At 43.6% G+C, this 16,984-nt stretch overlaps 1 protein-coding gene and 1 long non-coding RNA gene across 3 annotated transcripts in view; one reads left to right on the forward strand and one right to left on the reverse strand.

Moving 5' to 3' along the window:
- ankrd28 (ankyrin repeat domain 28) overlaps positions 1 to 10,291 on the reverse strand; it is a 210,697-nt gene extending 200,406 nt beyond the window's left edge. The window contains exon 1 of one of the 2 annotated variants that reach the window (XM_033050790.1): positions 10,096 to 10,291. In XM_033050790.1, the coding sequence (XP_032906681.1) occupies positions 10,096 to 10,122 (27 nt within the window). In that variant the 5' untranslated portion in view covers positions 10,123 to 10,291. The remainder of the gene's footprint in view (positions 1 to 10,095) is intronic. The other variant, XM_033050808.1, reaches the window with a different exon arrangement.
- A 2,311-nt stretch (positions 10,292 to 12,602) lies between these two features.
- Positions 12,603 to 16,441, forward strand: LOC116991851. The gene is made up of 3 exons (XR_004416921.1): positions 12,603 to 12,803; positions 16,002 to 16,119; positions 16,318 to 16,441. It is a non-coding gene; the product is annotated as an uncharacterized LOC116991851 (long non-coding RNA).
- The last annotated feature ends 543 nt before the right edge of the window (positions 16,442 to 16,984 follow it).

Here is a 16,984-nt window from a genome sequence, read left to right on the forward strand (position 1 = left end):
GTCAACAAAATAGAGAGAGTACAGAGGAGATTTACTAGAATGTTGCCTGGGTTTCAACAACTAAGTTAGAGATAGGTTGAATAAGTTAGGTCTTTATTCTCTGGAGCGCAGAAGGTTAAGGGGGGACTTGATAGACGTCTTTAAAATGATGAGAGGGATAGACAGAGTTGATGTGGACAAGCTTTTCCCTTTGAGAATAGGGAAGATTCAAACAAGAGGACATGACTTCAGAATTAAGGGACAGAAGTTTTGGGGTAACATGAGGGGGAACTTCTTTACTCAGAGAGTGGTAGCGGTGTGGAATGAGCTTCCAGTGGAAGTGGTGGCGGCAGGTTCGTTGGTATCATTTAAAAATAAATTGGATAGGCATATGGATGAGAAGGGAATGGAGGGTTATGGTATGAGTGCAGGCAGGTGGGACTAAGGGAAAAAAGTTGTTCGGCACGGACTTGTAGGGCCGAGATGGCCTGTTTCCGTGCTGTAATTGTTATATGGTTATATGGTTACCCAGTAAATAAAAACTGGACTGGCATAATAAATCCTTTTACCTCATTTATTGATCATTCTTGTGTCCTATCAACTGAAATATTTACCTTTTGCATCCCTCAAATTTAAACACCTTGTCCAATCCCGATAAAATTATGACTTTAAGTTGTGTAAATAAACGGTGCTCACAGTGGGAGTAACGTCACCTGCTATTTGGTCTCCTCCTGGGCTCCAGCCACGCTAATTATTTTAGAGCTAATCATGTATATTAACGTGATTTTAAGGGCACACTTGCAAGTTTATTTTTCATTTATAATCCATTTTAGACATGAGGGGAATAAAGAGCAGCTAATTAAGAGATGGAGAATCCAGAAGAGCAATAATAAAAAATGGAAGCAAGGGCAATGGGTCAGGAGGAAGTGTGTAAGTAAACAAAAAATAACAACAAGAAAGAAAAATAGCCCGCTGAGTTCTTCAAGTACTTTGTTTCTGGCTCAAGATGTCAGAGGTATTCATGTGCCTGTAATTGGCCTATATACACCAAACCTTTTCTATCCATGTATCTGTCCAAATAACGTTTAAACATTCTAGTTGTATCAACCCACAGCATCCTCTGGCAGCTCATTCCATATACAAACCAACCTTGTCAAATATTTGGCCCTCATGTCCCTTTTAAATCTTCCCCAATTCATCAATGTTCTTCATCAAGGACCTTCCTCAATGTCCACTACATCACCAATATTGGCATCATCCACAAACTTACTAACCATGTTGTCATCCAAATCTATATTACTAAAAGTCTGATCTTGAGCACTTCCTGTTGTTCTGTATATTGATTTTAGAAAAATACGCTGCCACATACGGCTGTGATTTTAGAAACATAGAAACATAGAAAATAGGTGCAGGAGGAGGCCATTCAGCCCTTTAAGCCAGCACCGCCATTCATTGTGATCATGGCTGATCGTCCCCTATCAATAACCCGTGTCTGCCTTCTCCCCATATCCCTTGACTCCACTAGCCCCTAGAGCTCTATCTAACTCTCTCTTAAATCCATCCAGTGACTTGGCCTCCACTGCCCTCTGTGGCTGGGAATTCCATAAATTCACAACTCTCTGGGTGAAAAAGTTTTTTCTCACCTCAGTCTTAAATGACCTCCCCTTTATTCTAAGACTGTGGCCCCTGGTTCTGGACTCGCCCCACATTGGGAACATTTTTCCTGCATCTAGTTTGTCCATTCCTTTTATGTTTCTATAAGATTTCCCCTCATCCTTCTAAACTCCAGTGAATACAAGCCTAGTCTTTTCAATCTTTCCTCATATGACAGTCCCGCCATCCCAGGGATCAATCTCGTGAACCTAAGCTGCACTGCCTCAATCACAAGGATGTCCTTCCTCAAATTAGGAGACCAAAACTGTACACAATACTTCAGATGTGGTCTCATCAGAGTCCTATACAACTGCAGAAGAACCTATTTACTCCTATACTGAAATCCTCTTGCTATGAAGGGTAACATTCCATTAGCTTTCTTCACTGCCTGCTGTACCTGTAAGCCAACTTTCAGTAACCGGATTACAAGGACGCCCAGGACTCGCTGCACCTCCCCCTTACCTAACCTAACCCCATTGAGATAATAATCTGCCCCCTTGTTTTTGCCGCCAAAGTGGATAACCTCACATCTATCTATATTATACTGCATCTGCCACGCATCTGCCCACTCACTCAACCTGTCCAGGTCACCCTGCAACCTCCTAACATCCTCTTCACAGTTCACACTGCCACCCAGCTTTGTGCCATCCCCAAACTTGCTAGTGTTGCTTCTAATTCCCTCTTCCAAATAATTAATATATATGGTAAACAGTTGCGGCCCCAACACCGAGCCTTGCGGCATTCCACTCGCCACAGCCTGCCATTCTGAAAAGGACCCGTTCACTCCTACTCTTTGCTTCCGGTCAGCCAACCAATTTTCTATCCATGTCAACACCCTACCCCCAATACCATGTGTTCTAATTTTAGTCACCAGTCTCCCATGCGGGACCTTATCAAAGGCTTTCTGAAAGTCTAGATACACTACATCCACTGGCACCCCTTCATCCATTTTACTTGTCACATCCTCAAGAAATTCCAGATTAGTCAAGCATGATTTCCCTTTCATAAATCCATGTTGACTTGGACTAATCCTTTTACTGCTATCCAAATCCCCCATTATTACCTCTTTAATAATTGACTCCAGCATCTTTCCCACCACCGAAGTCAGGCTAACTGGTCTGTAATTCCCCGTTTTCTCTCTCGCTCCTTTCTTGAAAAGTGGGATAACATTAGCTATCCTCCAATCCACAGGAACTGATCCTGAATCTATTGAACATTGGAAAATAATCACCAATGCGTCCACTATTTCTAGAGCCACCTCCCTGAGGACCCTGGGATGCAGACCACCAGGCCCAGGGGATTTATCATCCTTTTGTCCCATTAGCCTACCCAATACTATTTCTTGCCTAATGAAAATGTATTTCAGTTCCTCTACCCCCTTAGATCTTCTGTCCTCCAGTACATCTGGGAGATTGTTTGTGTCTTCTTTAGGGAAGACAGATCCGAAGTACCTATTCAACTCTTCTGCCATTTCCTTGTTGCCCATAATAATTTCACCCGTGTCTGCCTTCAAGGGACCCACATTTGACTTTGCTACTCTTTTTCCCTTAACATATCTAAAGAAGCTTTTACTGTCCTTCTTTATATTCCTGGCCAGCTTCCCTTTGTACTTCATCTTTTCAGCCTGTATTGCCTGCTTTGTTTCCTTCTGTTGTCCTATGAAAGTTTCCCAATCCTCTGTCTTCCGGCTACTCTTTGCTGTGTCATACATCTTTTCTTTTAGTTTTATTCTATACCTAACTTCTCTTGTCAGCCATGGTTGCCTCCTACTCCCCTTAGAATCTTTCTTCTAAGGGGAGTAGGAGGCAACCGTGGCTGACAAGACAAGATAATCCAACCACATTTTAGTTTGGAAGTGGAAAGAACTAATAGAAATTGCATTAATTGCAATGTGTAAAAAGAGTTGAGATACTGTCTTATAATTTTGCTGCATGTCATTGTGGGATATATCATGTCTTGATTGGTGAATATGTTTAGTTTGTGACTTTATTTGAAGCAGAAATATGTGAATGCTTCATTGAGCATAATTCCGACTGGTATCTACGCACTTCGTCCGAGCACATTATCGCACGCGTCATGCAAACCGTCTTAATGACCACTTAAACTGTCATTTGGCAACCTAAAAAGCTGCCAAGGTCGCCCGGCTGGCAACAGGAAAAAAAGTTATTTAAGAAGGAACTGCAGATGCTGGAAAATCGAAGGTACACAAAAATGCTGGAGAAACTCAGCAGGTGCAGCAGCATCTATGGAGCGAAGGAAATAGGCAACGTTACGGGCCAAATGTGTGTTATAGTTATAGTTATATAGTTATAGTATGTTATAGCCCGAAACGTTGCCTATTTCCTTTGCTCCATAGATGCTGCTGCACCCGTTGAGTTTCTCCAGCATTTTTGTGTGCCTAGCAAAAAAAGTTAAGTGAGAGCCCTGATTCAGCGCCTCTACTTCTTAAGAAGATTACAGAGAGTCGGCAGGTCAAGGAGGACTCTCTCGAACTTCTACATGTGCACAGTAGAGAACATGCTGACCGGTTGCATCGTGGCTTGGAACGGCAACCTGAGCGTCCAGGAGCGGAAAAGGCTGCAAAAAGTTGTAAATACTGCCCAGTCCATCATCGGCTCTGACCTCCCTACCATCGAGGGGGTCTATCGCAGGCGCTGCCTCAAAAAGGCTGCCAGCATCATCAAGGACCCACACCATCCTGGTCACACACTCATTTCTCCGCTGTCATCAGGTAGAAGCTACAGGAGCCTGAAATCTGCAACATCCAGGTTCAGGAACAGCCTCTTCCCCACAGCCATCAGACTATTAAACACAACTTCAAACAAACTATGAACTATAACACACATTCAGGAACTCTTGATGCACCTCTCATTTACAAATGTTCTAATCTACCTAATTGTGGTCTTCTGCATCTTCACTTTCTCTGTAGCCGTAACACTATGTTCTGCATTTTATTTATTTTCTCTTTTGCACCTAAAGCAAGTTTTTTTTTGCTGTATCCCAGTACACAACACAATAAAAGACCACTACCAATGCTTATAAAAATGTGTTCAAATTAAACCAATGGATTAATCTTAGAGCAGAGAGGTACAAGCCAGTAACAACACTAGGTATGCCTAAACATAAGGTGTGAACATGGCAAAATTGCAATGCGGGAGTACAACATTTTTAAACCTCAAAACCCACACAATCACAGAATGACGCAATCCCATAACTAACAGATGAAAACAAAACTTAACTGTCCTGCCACATCTTGACAAAACTGAATGTGGGCAACAAGTACATGGTAAGAGGTGGCTCCAAGAATATTTGTGAACCCGGCTTGCGAGCATCAAAGAAAAGACTAAAGTAGTTGTGAATCATCACCCACCAACTAGAATCCTTGCAACGTCTGCAGTTATTCATCAGGAATACTCCAGCAGCATCTCCCAAACATGTCCCCTCCAGCACAAAGGACAACAGCCAAATGGGAACATTATACCCTACAAATTTTCCACAAAGTCACACGTAATCTTGACTTGGAAAATGTTATTAGTTCCTCATTGTCGCTAGACCTAAACCCTGGTTCTCTCTTTCTAAAAGGCTGTAAAAGTACCTCAACCAAAAGAACTGCAATGGTTAACCACTTTTCAGGGGAAACATGAGATGAACAAAGGCTAACCTTGTTAGGAATGCCCTAATCATGAAAATAACGATACTGCTGATTAAGTTTTATATCAACAACTTTAAATTATAGCATGTAGCAGTATACCAAACAGGTTGTTCGGCCCACAATGAAACATAGCATAATATACGAAGATGCTTCATCGGAGCAAATTAAGACAAAGATTAAAACAGAAAATGCTGCAAGTACTCAGATTAGATGGCATCAAAGGAGGGAGTCTATATTTCAGATTAAATACGTTTCAACTCAAATTTTTCCAGCATCAACAGTATTTTGCTTTTTGATTATATAAACAAAAGAAAATATGATCAAGAAACTGAAGGCTTCGAAGATTGGAGTTAGTGAAGTGGCCCACCACACCTGGCTCTGAGGCACAATAGGGGAGAGTGAAGTCAGACAAGGCTATAGATAGGAGACGTTATCGTTTGGAAGGACAGACAGAAGATTCTGCAGCAACAAACAGGACTCCAGGACGGTGTGTTGCCTCCCTGGTGATAGGGTCCATGATGTCTCGGGGTGCCAGTAAGGATAGGAATAGGAAGATAGCTCAGATGAATGTGTGATTAGTTGAGGGGATTCAGATTTTGGGATCACTGGGATCTTTTCTGCGACAGAGGTGACTGTATAAGTGGGCCGGGAAGCACCTGAACTGCAGGGGAACCAATTTCCTGGCCTGCAAGTTAGCTCGTACGATAGATTTAATTTATATTGGCAAAGGGAATGGGATCAAATTAAGTAGTGAGGCAAGCGGGTGGCTAGAAGTCTATACAGAAGGTATTGACAATAAATTCAGTCGCAAGGATAGGCAGGAGCACAGCAAGGAGCGAGAAAAGACGGTTGGATTAAAATGCATTTATTTCAATGCAAGAGGTCTGACAGGCAACACGGATGTATTAAGGGTGTGGATAGGAACATGATTGAGACGTAATAACCATAAACGTGGCTAAGGGAGGGACAGGACTATAAATGCAATGTTCCAGGGTACAGGTGCAACAAGCATGATAGAGGTAAAGGTAAGAGAGGAGGGGGCATTTCTTTATTGATTATGGAAAACATTGTTGCTGTAGTCCGAGATTATATTACTTTCATGAGGCTATAAGGGTGGAGCCAAGAAATAAAAACGGGGCGAGCACCTTGTTGGGATTGTACTGTAGGCCCCCAAATAGTCAAGGAGATTAAGAGGAACAAATATTCCAGGAGATTACAGGCAGTTGCAAGACCAATATGATAGAAACATAGACATAGAAAATAGGTGCAGGAGTAGGCCATTCGGCCCTTTGAGCCTGCACCGTCATTCAATATGATCATGGCTGATCATCCATAGTCGGGGATTTTTAATTTCCCAATATAGACTGCGACTGCCATAGTGCCAAAGGCTTCGATGGGGTAGAATGCACGTTCAAGAAAAACTTCTTGGGGAAGATGAAGAGGACCATATAAGGGAAAGGACAAAGCTTAAACTCCTCTTCGGAGAGGAGTTTGGGCAGAGCAAGTGACTAAAGTGTCAGTGGGTGAGCATTTTGGTTCTAGCGGTTGATACTACAGTTCCATTAGCTTTAAAATAGTCATGCATAAGGACAGGGGCAGCCCACAAGCTAAAGATCTAAATTGGGGCAAGGCAAACTTTGATGGTATTAGACAGGAACTTATAAAAGTTGATCGGAGTGGGCTGTATGCGGGCAAAAGATAATCAGAGTAGGCTTTTTTTTGGGCAAAGAATGTCTAGAAAATGAGAAGGTGTAGGAAGGAACTGCAGATGCTGGATTACACTGGATATACACAAAATGCTGGAGTATCTCAGCAGGATTGGCACCATCTCTGGATAGAAGGAATAGGTGAAGTTTCGGGTTGATACACTTCTTCAGTCCAGAAAGTGGGATGTGTTTGAAAGTGTGATGGTGAGAGTTCAAGGTGCGCATGTTCCCTTTAGAGTGAAGGGCAAGGCAGGCGGGAATGACTCTGGATGAGAGAAATTGAGGCCGCGGTCATGAAAAAGGAGGTTTAGGTCAGATATAAACAGCTGAGTTCATTTGAAAGACGGGGTTTGATTAGGGATAGTCAGCATTGTTTTATGGTGCGAGATCACATCTCATGAATTTGATTTGAGTTTTTTGAATAAGTCACCAAGAGTGTAGAGGAGCAGAGGGCCATAGTTCTATAGTCTATACAGACTTCAGCAAGGACTTTCTTAAGGTTCCACATGTTAGGCTGCTCTGAAAGGTTCAAATGCATGGAATCCAGGGAGAGCTAGCTAACCTGATATAGAATTAGCTTGATGATAGGATGACCAGGGTGGTGGTGAAAGGTTGTTTTTTTGGACTGGAGGCATGTGACTAGAGGTGTGCCTCAAGAATCAATGCTGCATCCATTATTGTTTGCTATTCATATCAATGATTTGGATGAGAATGCACATGGCATGATTGGGAAGCTTGCAAATAACACCAAAATACGCAGTATCATAAACAGTAAAGATAGTGGTTGAGAATTTCAGCAGGATGTTGATAGGCTGGGCAAGTGAGCAGGGGGGGTCAAGAGTGCAAATTCATAGTTCCTTGAAAGCAGCATTGCATGTAGAAAGGGAAGTGAAGACGACTCTTGACGCATTGTGTTTCATCGGTGAAGGAAATGAGTATAGAAGTTGGGACATTACGTTAGTCATACAAGACGTTGCAAGGTTGCACGTGTGTAATGTGTTCAGCTTTAGACACCCTGCAAAATGAAATATGCCATTAAGTTGGAAAGAATGCAGGGAAGATTTACAAGGATGGTGCCAGGACTCCAGTGCATGAATTAAAGGAAGATACTGGACAGACGAGCACTTCATTCCTTGGAAATCAGGGTGATCTTGTCGAGGTAAATAAAATCATGATACTAGATATTGTGATTGCCGTCTTTTTCCATAGGGTAGGGGAATCAAGAACTAAAGGGCATTGGTTTAAGGGTAAAGATTTTATAGAAATTTCTGGGAAAAAATTTCCACAGAGGGTGGTGGGTATATAGAACAAGTTATCAGATTTAGTAGTTGAGGCGGGAACATTCAAAATGCATTTGGCAGATATGTGGGTGGGAAAAATTAGAGGGATATGTGTCAGGGGTGAGAAAATTGAGCTGGCTTGGATGGGATATTTTGGTCATTTGTCTAGTTGGGCCAAAGAGCCTCTTGGTGGTGAATCTGTGGAATTCTCTGCCACAGAAGGTAGTTGAGGCCAGTTCATTGGCTATATTTAAGAGGGAGTTAGATGTGGCCCTTGTGGCTAAAGGGATCATGGGGTATGGAGAGAAGGCAGGGATGGGATACTGTTGGATGATCAGCCATGATCATATCGAATGGCGGTGCAGGCTCGATGGGCCGAATGGCCTACTCCTGCACCTATTTTCTATGTTGTCATGCTGTATATAATTCAAGAAATGTGCTAGTGAAGCAAAAATTGGTAACACCATTATCTAATTGGAAAGTCAAATGAAATGACGAAGGCTGCCAGTGAGAAATTATAAGGAAGAATGATAAAGCCTGAGCGACATAGAGATAACAGCAGCAAGCAAGAATTTCATTGTCCTATCTGGGACACATGACAATAAACTCTCTTGACTTGAGTAGGAAGAGAAGCTCAGACGGAATGCATTTGGAATGAATAATGTGATCGTACTCTCATTCAACTGAACAAAGGTGGAGCGGTGTTGGAGGAGAACAAGGATAATTGTCACTAACGTAAGTAACTTTGACAACAGCTAATCTGAAAATGTGACAAAATTGGAGTCTCAATTGTAAGGTTTCAAGTAATGTGTTCCAGGAAGGACAATTGTGAAATCGCGATTAAGGCAGAAATTAGATCTAGGGATAGAAAGGGAGTTCGTTTGCTTAGCGTTTAATTTTTTTTGAGGAAAGAAGTGACAAGAAAATCGGAATTATACACAAGGAAAACAAATGGCAATATCCGTCATACAGAGAGAGGATCAAACTTGTTGAAAGATATCAACTAACAATTATCCCTCGTTTATCACGCACCCTCTTGTCTGTTCCCTATATTTGTCTAAGGGGACATATAAGATAGCTGTTCATCATGCGGAGATTTTGTGTACAGATTATTAAAGAGCAGATCGCGGTCAATCTATGACCGTAAATAACATGCCGAACGAACCACGTTTTCATTAATTTTAGTTTGGCAAGACGGAATCGCCACTATTTTCGATATAGACAACGGACAGGTAAACACGTCGCAGACCTCTAGCACCTCACCAAAGGGCAGCGTAGTTCCTCATCCATCACTTGCTGGCTGCAGCCTCTCCACTCCGGAATAAACACCTCGCTCAAACCCAGGACTCAACACGTGCACAAAGTGTCGAGTCGGACAGGGATTGGGTCACAAAGCCCTAGAGAAGCGTCCGTGGCGACCCGTCGCCAGACACACCCAGCTCCCCAGATACACCCAGCTCCCCAAACACACCCACTTCCCACCCACCGGTCTATCGAGGGCACGGAGGCCGTGTTCAGGTGAGCTGCGGAGGAGGAAGCGGCGCATCTCGCCGAGCCCGAGTAACGCTGGAGCCAAGGGACGAGCCTGATCCCGGTGTAGTGGGTGGGAGGGACGGGAGGAGAGGAGAGCCGGCCCCCGTGGAGCTGCCCTGCCCGGCCCGGCCCACTGGCCGTTTGTTGACTCTCCCTCCTCCCCGCACTCTGGCCTCGGTCACCGGTTGCCAACCTGGCCCGAGTCGGGCGGGCAGGCCGGCACCCCAGGCCCCAGCAGCGGCCCTGCCGCCAGCAGCAAGGTGCGCGGTGCGCGGCGCGGCTAGAGGCTCACCTGGTCTCGGAGCTTGAGGAACACCATAGCCCCAGCGGGGCGGGAGCAGGGCAGGGCGGGGCGGGGCGGCTTGTGGGCCTCGGGTCGAAGCCGCTCTCGATTTCTCACCGAGCCCGAGGATCCAACCGCCAGTGAAACTCACAACATTACCGCCAGCTGCACCACGCAACAAACCGCACCACCATTGGCCGCCGTCGCCCGGGATGCGTCCGCACCGCATCGCCCTCGCCAATTGGACGCGAGGCGAGCCGACGTCAGCCCTGACTGCGACCTTTCACCTGGCCCTTACCCGCGAGACGGCCGCGCGGGGAGTCGGATTCGGGGGGGGGCAGCTACAGAGGGGCACAAAGCGGGGCAGCTACAGAGGGGCACAAAGCGGGGCAGCCGCGGCACAAAGCGGGGCAGCTACAGAGGGGCACAAAGCGGGGCAGCCGCGGCACAAAGCGGGGCAGCCGCGGCACAAAGCGGGGCAGCTACAGAGGGGCAGCCGCGGCACAAAGCGGGGCAGCCGCGGTAGCAGAGGGACAAAGGGGTGTGTTTGGGGCAATGAGAGGAATAGGGCGTGAGATAACAGAACAAGAATGAATGGAACAGAACATGGATAGGACAGGTTTAGAAGGATATGGGCCAAATGCAGGCAGGTGGGGACTAGTGTAGTTTGGACACGTTGCCCTGACAAGTTGGGCGGAGGGGCTTGTTTCCACACTCTCACTATGATTCCAGGAAAGTAAGAGTGGGAATCCATGGAGTTGAGACACAGGAATTGCAGATGCTGGTTTACAAAAAAAGACACAAAGAGTGCTGGTCTGGCAGCATCTCTGCAGAACATGGATTAGCGACGTTTTTGGTCTGGACCTCTTCAGGCTGAGTGTAATGATGGGAGGAAACTGGGGGGCAGGACAAAGCCTGAATACATAGAGTTCTACAGCACAGAATTTGACTTTTTGATCTACCAAGCCAATGCTGACCATTTTTCCTATCCACATTCATCCTTTCTGGATGTAGTGGCTGGGGTAAAGGGGATGTGGAGAGGATGTTTCCACTAGTGGGAGAGTCTAGAACCAGAGGTCATAATTAGAATTAAAGGATGTTCCTTTAGGAAGGAGATGACGAATTTCTTTAGTCAGAGGGTGGTGAATCTGTGGAGTTCATTGCCACAGAAGGCTATGGAGGCCAGGTCAATTGATATTTTTAAGGCAGAGATAGATCGATTCTTGATTAGTACAGGTGTCAGGGGTTATGTGGAGAAGGCAGGCGAATGGAGAGGGAAAGATGGATCAGCCAAGATTGAATGGAGTAGACATGATGTGCCGAATAACCTAATTCTGCTCCTATCACTTATGAACTTTCTGCTCGCAGTAAATTTGCCTGTCTAGTGTATTAAGAGCATGACTAAAATCATCTCTTAATCTTAGTGTTTATATGCAGAGGCACAAGAGACTGTAGATGCTCAAGTCTTGAGCAAAAAAACAAATGCTGGAGCAATTCAGTAGGTCAAATCAAAGCAAATGAAATTGATGCAGGTGGCATGGCCGCCATTTGGTAATGAGATGGATACTGGAAACCTGAAATGTCTTCCTGAATGGGAGATACCCGTGGTGGCTGAATGAGGAGTGGGATGTCGGTTCACGGGCCGATCAAGTCGCAGGAGGAAGGCCCTGCAGGAGCCTGGATCAGGAACTGCTCCTCTAGACCCAGCACATAGGCAGATTGGACTTTGGAAATGGTGCCAAAACATGGCGGTGCCTGCATGTGTAAATATGCTCCAAGAATTTCACTGTTTGTTGCACGTGTCAAATAAAGCACCATTGAACAGACGACTGTTAGTCATTGGAACTTTTTTTTTCAGATTAATGGAGTAGTGGTGGGATACTGGTAGAAAGAGTTGAGGGGAATCGATGGTGTAAGAGCTGGCAAGTGATAGGTAGATCCAAGTAAGGGGGAGATGATTGGCAAATGAATCGGGTGGGGAAAGAGAAGAATGAAGAAAATAATCAAGTCAGGAGGTGATAAGTGGAGAAAGATAAAATGGTGTAAAGGAGAGAGAAAATGTTTGGACAGCCTGGAGTAGGGATGGGAGGAGATGAAAGGAACTGGGTGACGCGGGTGGGGGGAGTGGTAAGAAAGGTGTGTGCCAGGGAAGCAGCTGGGGAAATGAGCAGAGGGAGGGGTACCTAAAATTTGGAGAATCCAAGATGCATTCCATTAGGTTGGAAGAAACCGAAGCACAATATGAGATGTTCTTCCAATTTGCATGTGGCTTGACTCTGGCATTGGAGGAGGCTGAGGACAGAAAGGTAGGGATGAGAATGGAATTGGAGCAGTTAGCAACATGGTGCTCCAGCTGGCCTTAGCGGACAGAGCACAAGTGTTCAGTGTAGCCGTCAATTGGGCATAAACATTGCATTCTGCAATTTCAGGTTGAACAGCACACCCTTCCTATCTACCCAGAGTTGGTCAAGAGGGGGAGAGGTTGAATGAGGAACCATCTGGGGTGTGAGAATGAAGATAGGGTTTGGAATGGTGAAGTAATTGAGAGTTTACTTCTGCATCAGGGGCTCTGTGGGGTCATATGATATTTGCTAGATTATTCATATAAAACATTCTCACCACAGATACTTAAATACTTCTCAAGAACATGGAAGCTTTTCAAAGCAAAACTCAAGAGATAAGATAAGTTGGGAAACGCTAAACAGGCAGTATGTGTGGTAAGGTTAACAGTGTTCATATTTTTAATCAGTCATACAGCACAGAAACAGGTCCTTTGGCCCAATTTGCCCATGCTGAGCTAGATGCACAATTTATACTAGTCTCACTTGCCTGCATTTGGCCCATATCCCTCTAAACCTTTTCTATCCATATGTCTGTCCAAATGTATTTTAAATATGCTATTGGACCTGCCTCAACTATCTCCTCTGGCAGCTTTGTTCCATATACACATCACCCTTTGTGTAAAATGGACCTCACCACAAATGCTGTCTGACCTCTTTTGGGTGGCACATTGTGCACTGGTAGAGTTGCTGCCCAACAGCACCAGGAATCTGGGTTCGATCTGACTGGGTGCTGTCCATATGTTTGTACATTACCGCGTGGGTTTTCTTTGGGTGCTCTGGTTTCCTCCAACATTCCAAAACCTACGCGTTTGTAGCTTAATTGGCTTTGGTAAAATTGTCCCTAGTGTGTAGGATAGTGTTGGTGTATGGGGTGATCACTGGTCGGTGGGCCAAAGGGCCTGACTCCACGTTGCATCAATTAAATCAAAAGTCCAGAGTGTCATATTTGCATAATTTTCTGTCTAATGGGAACTATAGGGAGGTTTCACGGCAGTCGGGTCACGACCCATGACCCGTACTGTTGCTACGCTACTCCAAATGGAGTATACGCGTTGAACTGCAGGTAGGCACTAACCATTGTTTCCAGCGTAGCGGGCCCGTTAAAACCCGCTGAAATTGTCAATTTTTGCGCTGTAAATAATTATGGAAATCGGGATAAGCGTGTGAGACATTTAGCCTACTTCAGAATTCCAAAAGTGAGGAGAAATGACGGTAGATAGAAGCGAGAGCTGAAGGGACAACAACAGCCAGAGTGCTTGGCGAACATTGGTCGTTTGCTCACTGCATTTCATCAACTAAGGCATTATTTGTGTTTTTTCTTGATTCCTTTGGCATCTAAAAAGTTTCAGAAGTGATAAATCTGGTTGTAATTTTTTTTAATCGCCCATGGTCCCAAGTGGGTTTTTACATACAAAATGAAAATGCATCTGAAGCAAAATTTACAGCCAGATTTATCACTTCTGAGAATTTTTAGATACCAAAGGAATTAAGAAAAAACACAAATAATGCCTTACTGTTGATGAAATGCAGTGAGCAAACCCAATAATTTCCAATATTTTCAATTCCGATATCTGCACGGCCAATGTTTACCAAGCACTTTAGCTGCTGTAGTCCCTTCAGTTCTCGCTTCTCTATACCTTCATTTCGCTTCACTTTTGGAATTCTAAAGTTGGGTGCATGGCTCTCACACTTACCCCGACTCCCACAATTTTTTTAAACGCAAAAATTCAACATTTTGGCGGTTTTTAACAGGTAGGAAAGTACGCGTTTCTTGCATTAATAACATATACGGATGTCCTCCAGATGGATTGAGAGGCTCCGTGCGTCAAGCCCTATGACCCAGTGACCTTACGTGCAACCCCCCTATTGAGGTTTTGGGGAAGATGGATGGGAGTAGCAGGGGGAGAGTGAAACAATGAAATTACAGTTACTAGAATGATGAGTACAGTGTTGAGAACTATAGCTTTTGTTTATCAACATGACAAAAAATATAAGTGGGTGGTTATGTACAGCAAAAATAAAAGGTCTTTCTTGTGCTTGGCTGTCAGATATGGTTTCAATTTTAAATCGGTCAAGGTCACTTGGTGGGCCAGATAAGCTGTCAGCAAAACATTAACTTTAAATGAAGATTGTTTTCCCATTTCCCAGGTGACTTACTGAGATTTCTTTATGTTAATAACAATTTATCCTGTTAAATTTAACCAATGCTGTCAATTAATTAAAATAGCAATTTAAAGCTAGATTATCCTTGACAAATGAATTAGATAGATGATCATTGCTTTTGTTGATGTAGTGCTGCAGATGCCTGTGCAAAGAAGAGAAAAGTGGGTCAACAGCCAATAAACATTCTCCATACTGTTTCTAAAAGTAACATTTATTTGGATTGCTTAGTATTGTCAGATCTATGAATAGAAATTTGGGCTGGTTTCCATGCAGCTGGAAATACACCAGAGCAGAGACAAGTGTTTATGTGTTCACTTCATTGGCTGTAAAATCACTTTCTAATTTAAGATTAGTCTTCAACTGAGTCTTTTTGATTTGGCAGAATTCAAGGAGATAACTGTTTGTATTTTTTTCGAATCAGAAACTAGTTTTGAAGTCTGCAGTAAGCTTTGTACGATAAACCAAGATTTTTATGTCAGATTTCGCTGGTATACCACAGTCTAGGACATGGTATATGGGCACGGGGCTAGCATGTACTGACTTTCATTTGGTCCACTCTCAATTATCTCTCCCCTTCTCCTTCATGCTTGAGCCTTCAGACCCTGCCCTCTACTGACTGCCTGTACACTACCAAACACTTACTATTCCAATCATGCTCACCTCCTGCCTGTTAAGGAAAAGTAGTCCTTTGGACTTCACTCTGATAGCCTTTCAGAAATTCCATCAATATAGTTTTGATACTTCGATTGTTAACAGACATCTCTCTGAGACATTTATGCTTCCCTCTTTTTTTGGACTGAATATCTTTCATTTTCTGTGCAAGACTATTTCTGTGCAATAACTATTTCCTGCCTTTTTGTTTGTGTGTTGTGCTCTAACTATTATTTCTGGCTACAGTATATGCTCCTTTCTGTGTCTACCTCTGTTTTCTCTGCCTTTCACCTGTTCACTGCTAAGTTTTTTTTTAAACTATTGACCATGACCCTAGTATACTTGTGGTGGCACTGAACAGGTTAATACTCTCAAATCTTTGAGTGGTGCAGTTGGTCGAGCTACTGCTTAACAATTCCACTGACCCAGATTCAGTCTGACCTGGTGCTGTCCTTTTTACACATCCTTCTTGTAACGGCATGGGTTTCTCTTGGGTGCTTAATTTTCCTCCTAAAAACCAAAGTTAATTGTGCACTGTAAATTGTTCCTTGTGTGAAGGTGAGTGGGAGAATCTAGGGAAAGGATGGGTGTGGGAGTTCATGTGAATACAGGGAGAACAAGATGTGTTTATGGAGGATTGGTATAAATGAGTGCTTGCTTGATGTTCAGTGCTGAAGGGCATGTTTCTGAGTTGTACAATGTGCACACATTTTTATTCTTGCAGGCCACAATAACAATTTGTGTTTGTGATTTTCCAAGGGTTAGATCCTGAATATTTCTTCAATTCATCTTTATTTTGAGTTCTCTCAAGAAAATTCTGAACTCGCTAAGAAAACACACAGATGATATTATTCTCTTCTTCACACAAACATCTGTGGTAATGAAATTTGAAAATTAATTTCAATTGCAGTAGTATTTTTAGGGTTAATGGAAAGAATATAATAACAAATTATTTGTTGACACTGTACAGACATAATACTCAAAACATGATGCAGCATGCAGCATATTATTGTGTACAGTATATTGAAGAGCTATGTTTTTTGTTGGTGGTTATGAAAATGTATCTGGTTCACAGGTTAAAAAATCAAAAGTGACCCTTCAAAATGGCTGAAACATGGATTCCCAATACGGAAGTTGCAATAAAAGGGAAAAAAATGATTCTGAGGGAATAGGTGAAGCGGAGGATGAATAAAAAACAGTCAAAACATTTTGTATGAACCTGAACATTTATTTTATATCCACTGGTAATATTTTAACCCTGTTTCTAATAACCTGGCATAGTTCAGCCCTACTCTAAAAATGAATAATATACTCACTTTCAATGGTTGACCAACCATTGCACAATTATCTCAGCAGTCTATCTTAGTGAATAGCACGATTCATCTAGGTCATGGGCAGCTATTATTAAATAAAGCCACTGTGGTCTTAAGAGACCCACTGATTAGAAAAGTCCTGAGGGAAATAATTGTGCTGCATTTGAAATGAACAATATCAGTGAATTAGGCTCTGCACCCCATGAGAAGAGTGCTAAGTGAATATCTTTTCAACTTGCCATTGTTAATTTTGTCCAAAAAAACCTTATCAGTTATTCCTCCTTTTTCTGTTATATTTAAATTATACTAGACCAAGTGCAGACCCCTTGGGTCCGTTTCCCCAACGGCGTTGCGGGGGGGGGGGGGGGGGGGGGGGGGGGGGGGGGGGGCATGTGGCATCACACTCACACTAACCACCCCCCAAACACA

Source organism: Amblyraja radiata, chromosome 2 (assembly GCF_010909765.2).
Source record: "Amblyraja radiata isolate CabotCenter1 chromosome 2, sAmbRad1.1.pri, whole genome shotgun sequence".
NCBI classification, from domain to species: domain Eukaryota; kingdom Metazoa; phylum Chordata; class Chondrichthyes; order Rajiformes; family Rajidae; genus Amblyraja; species Amblyraja radiata.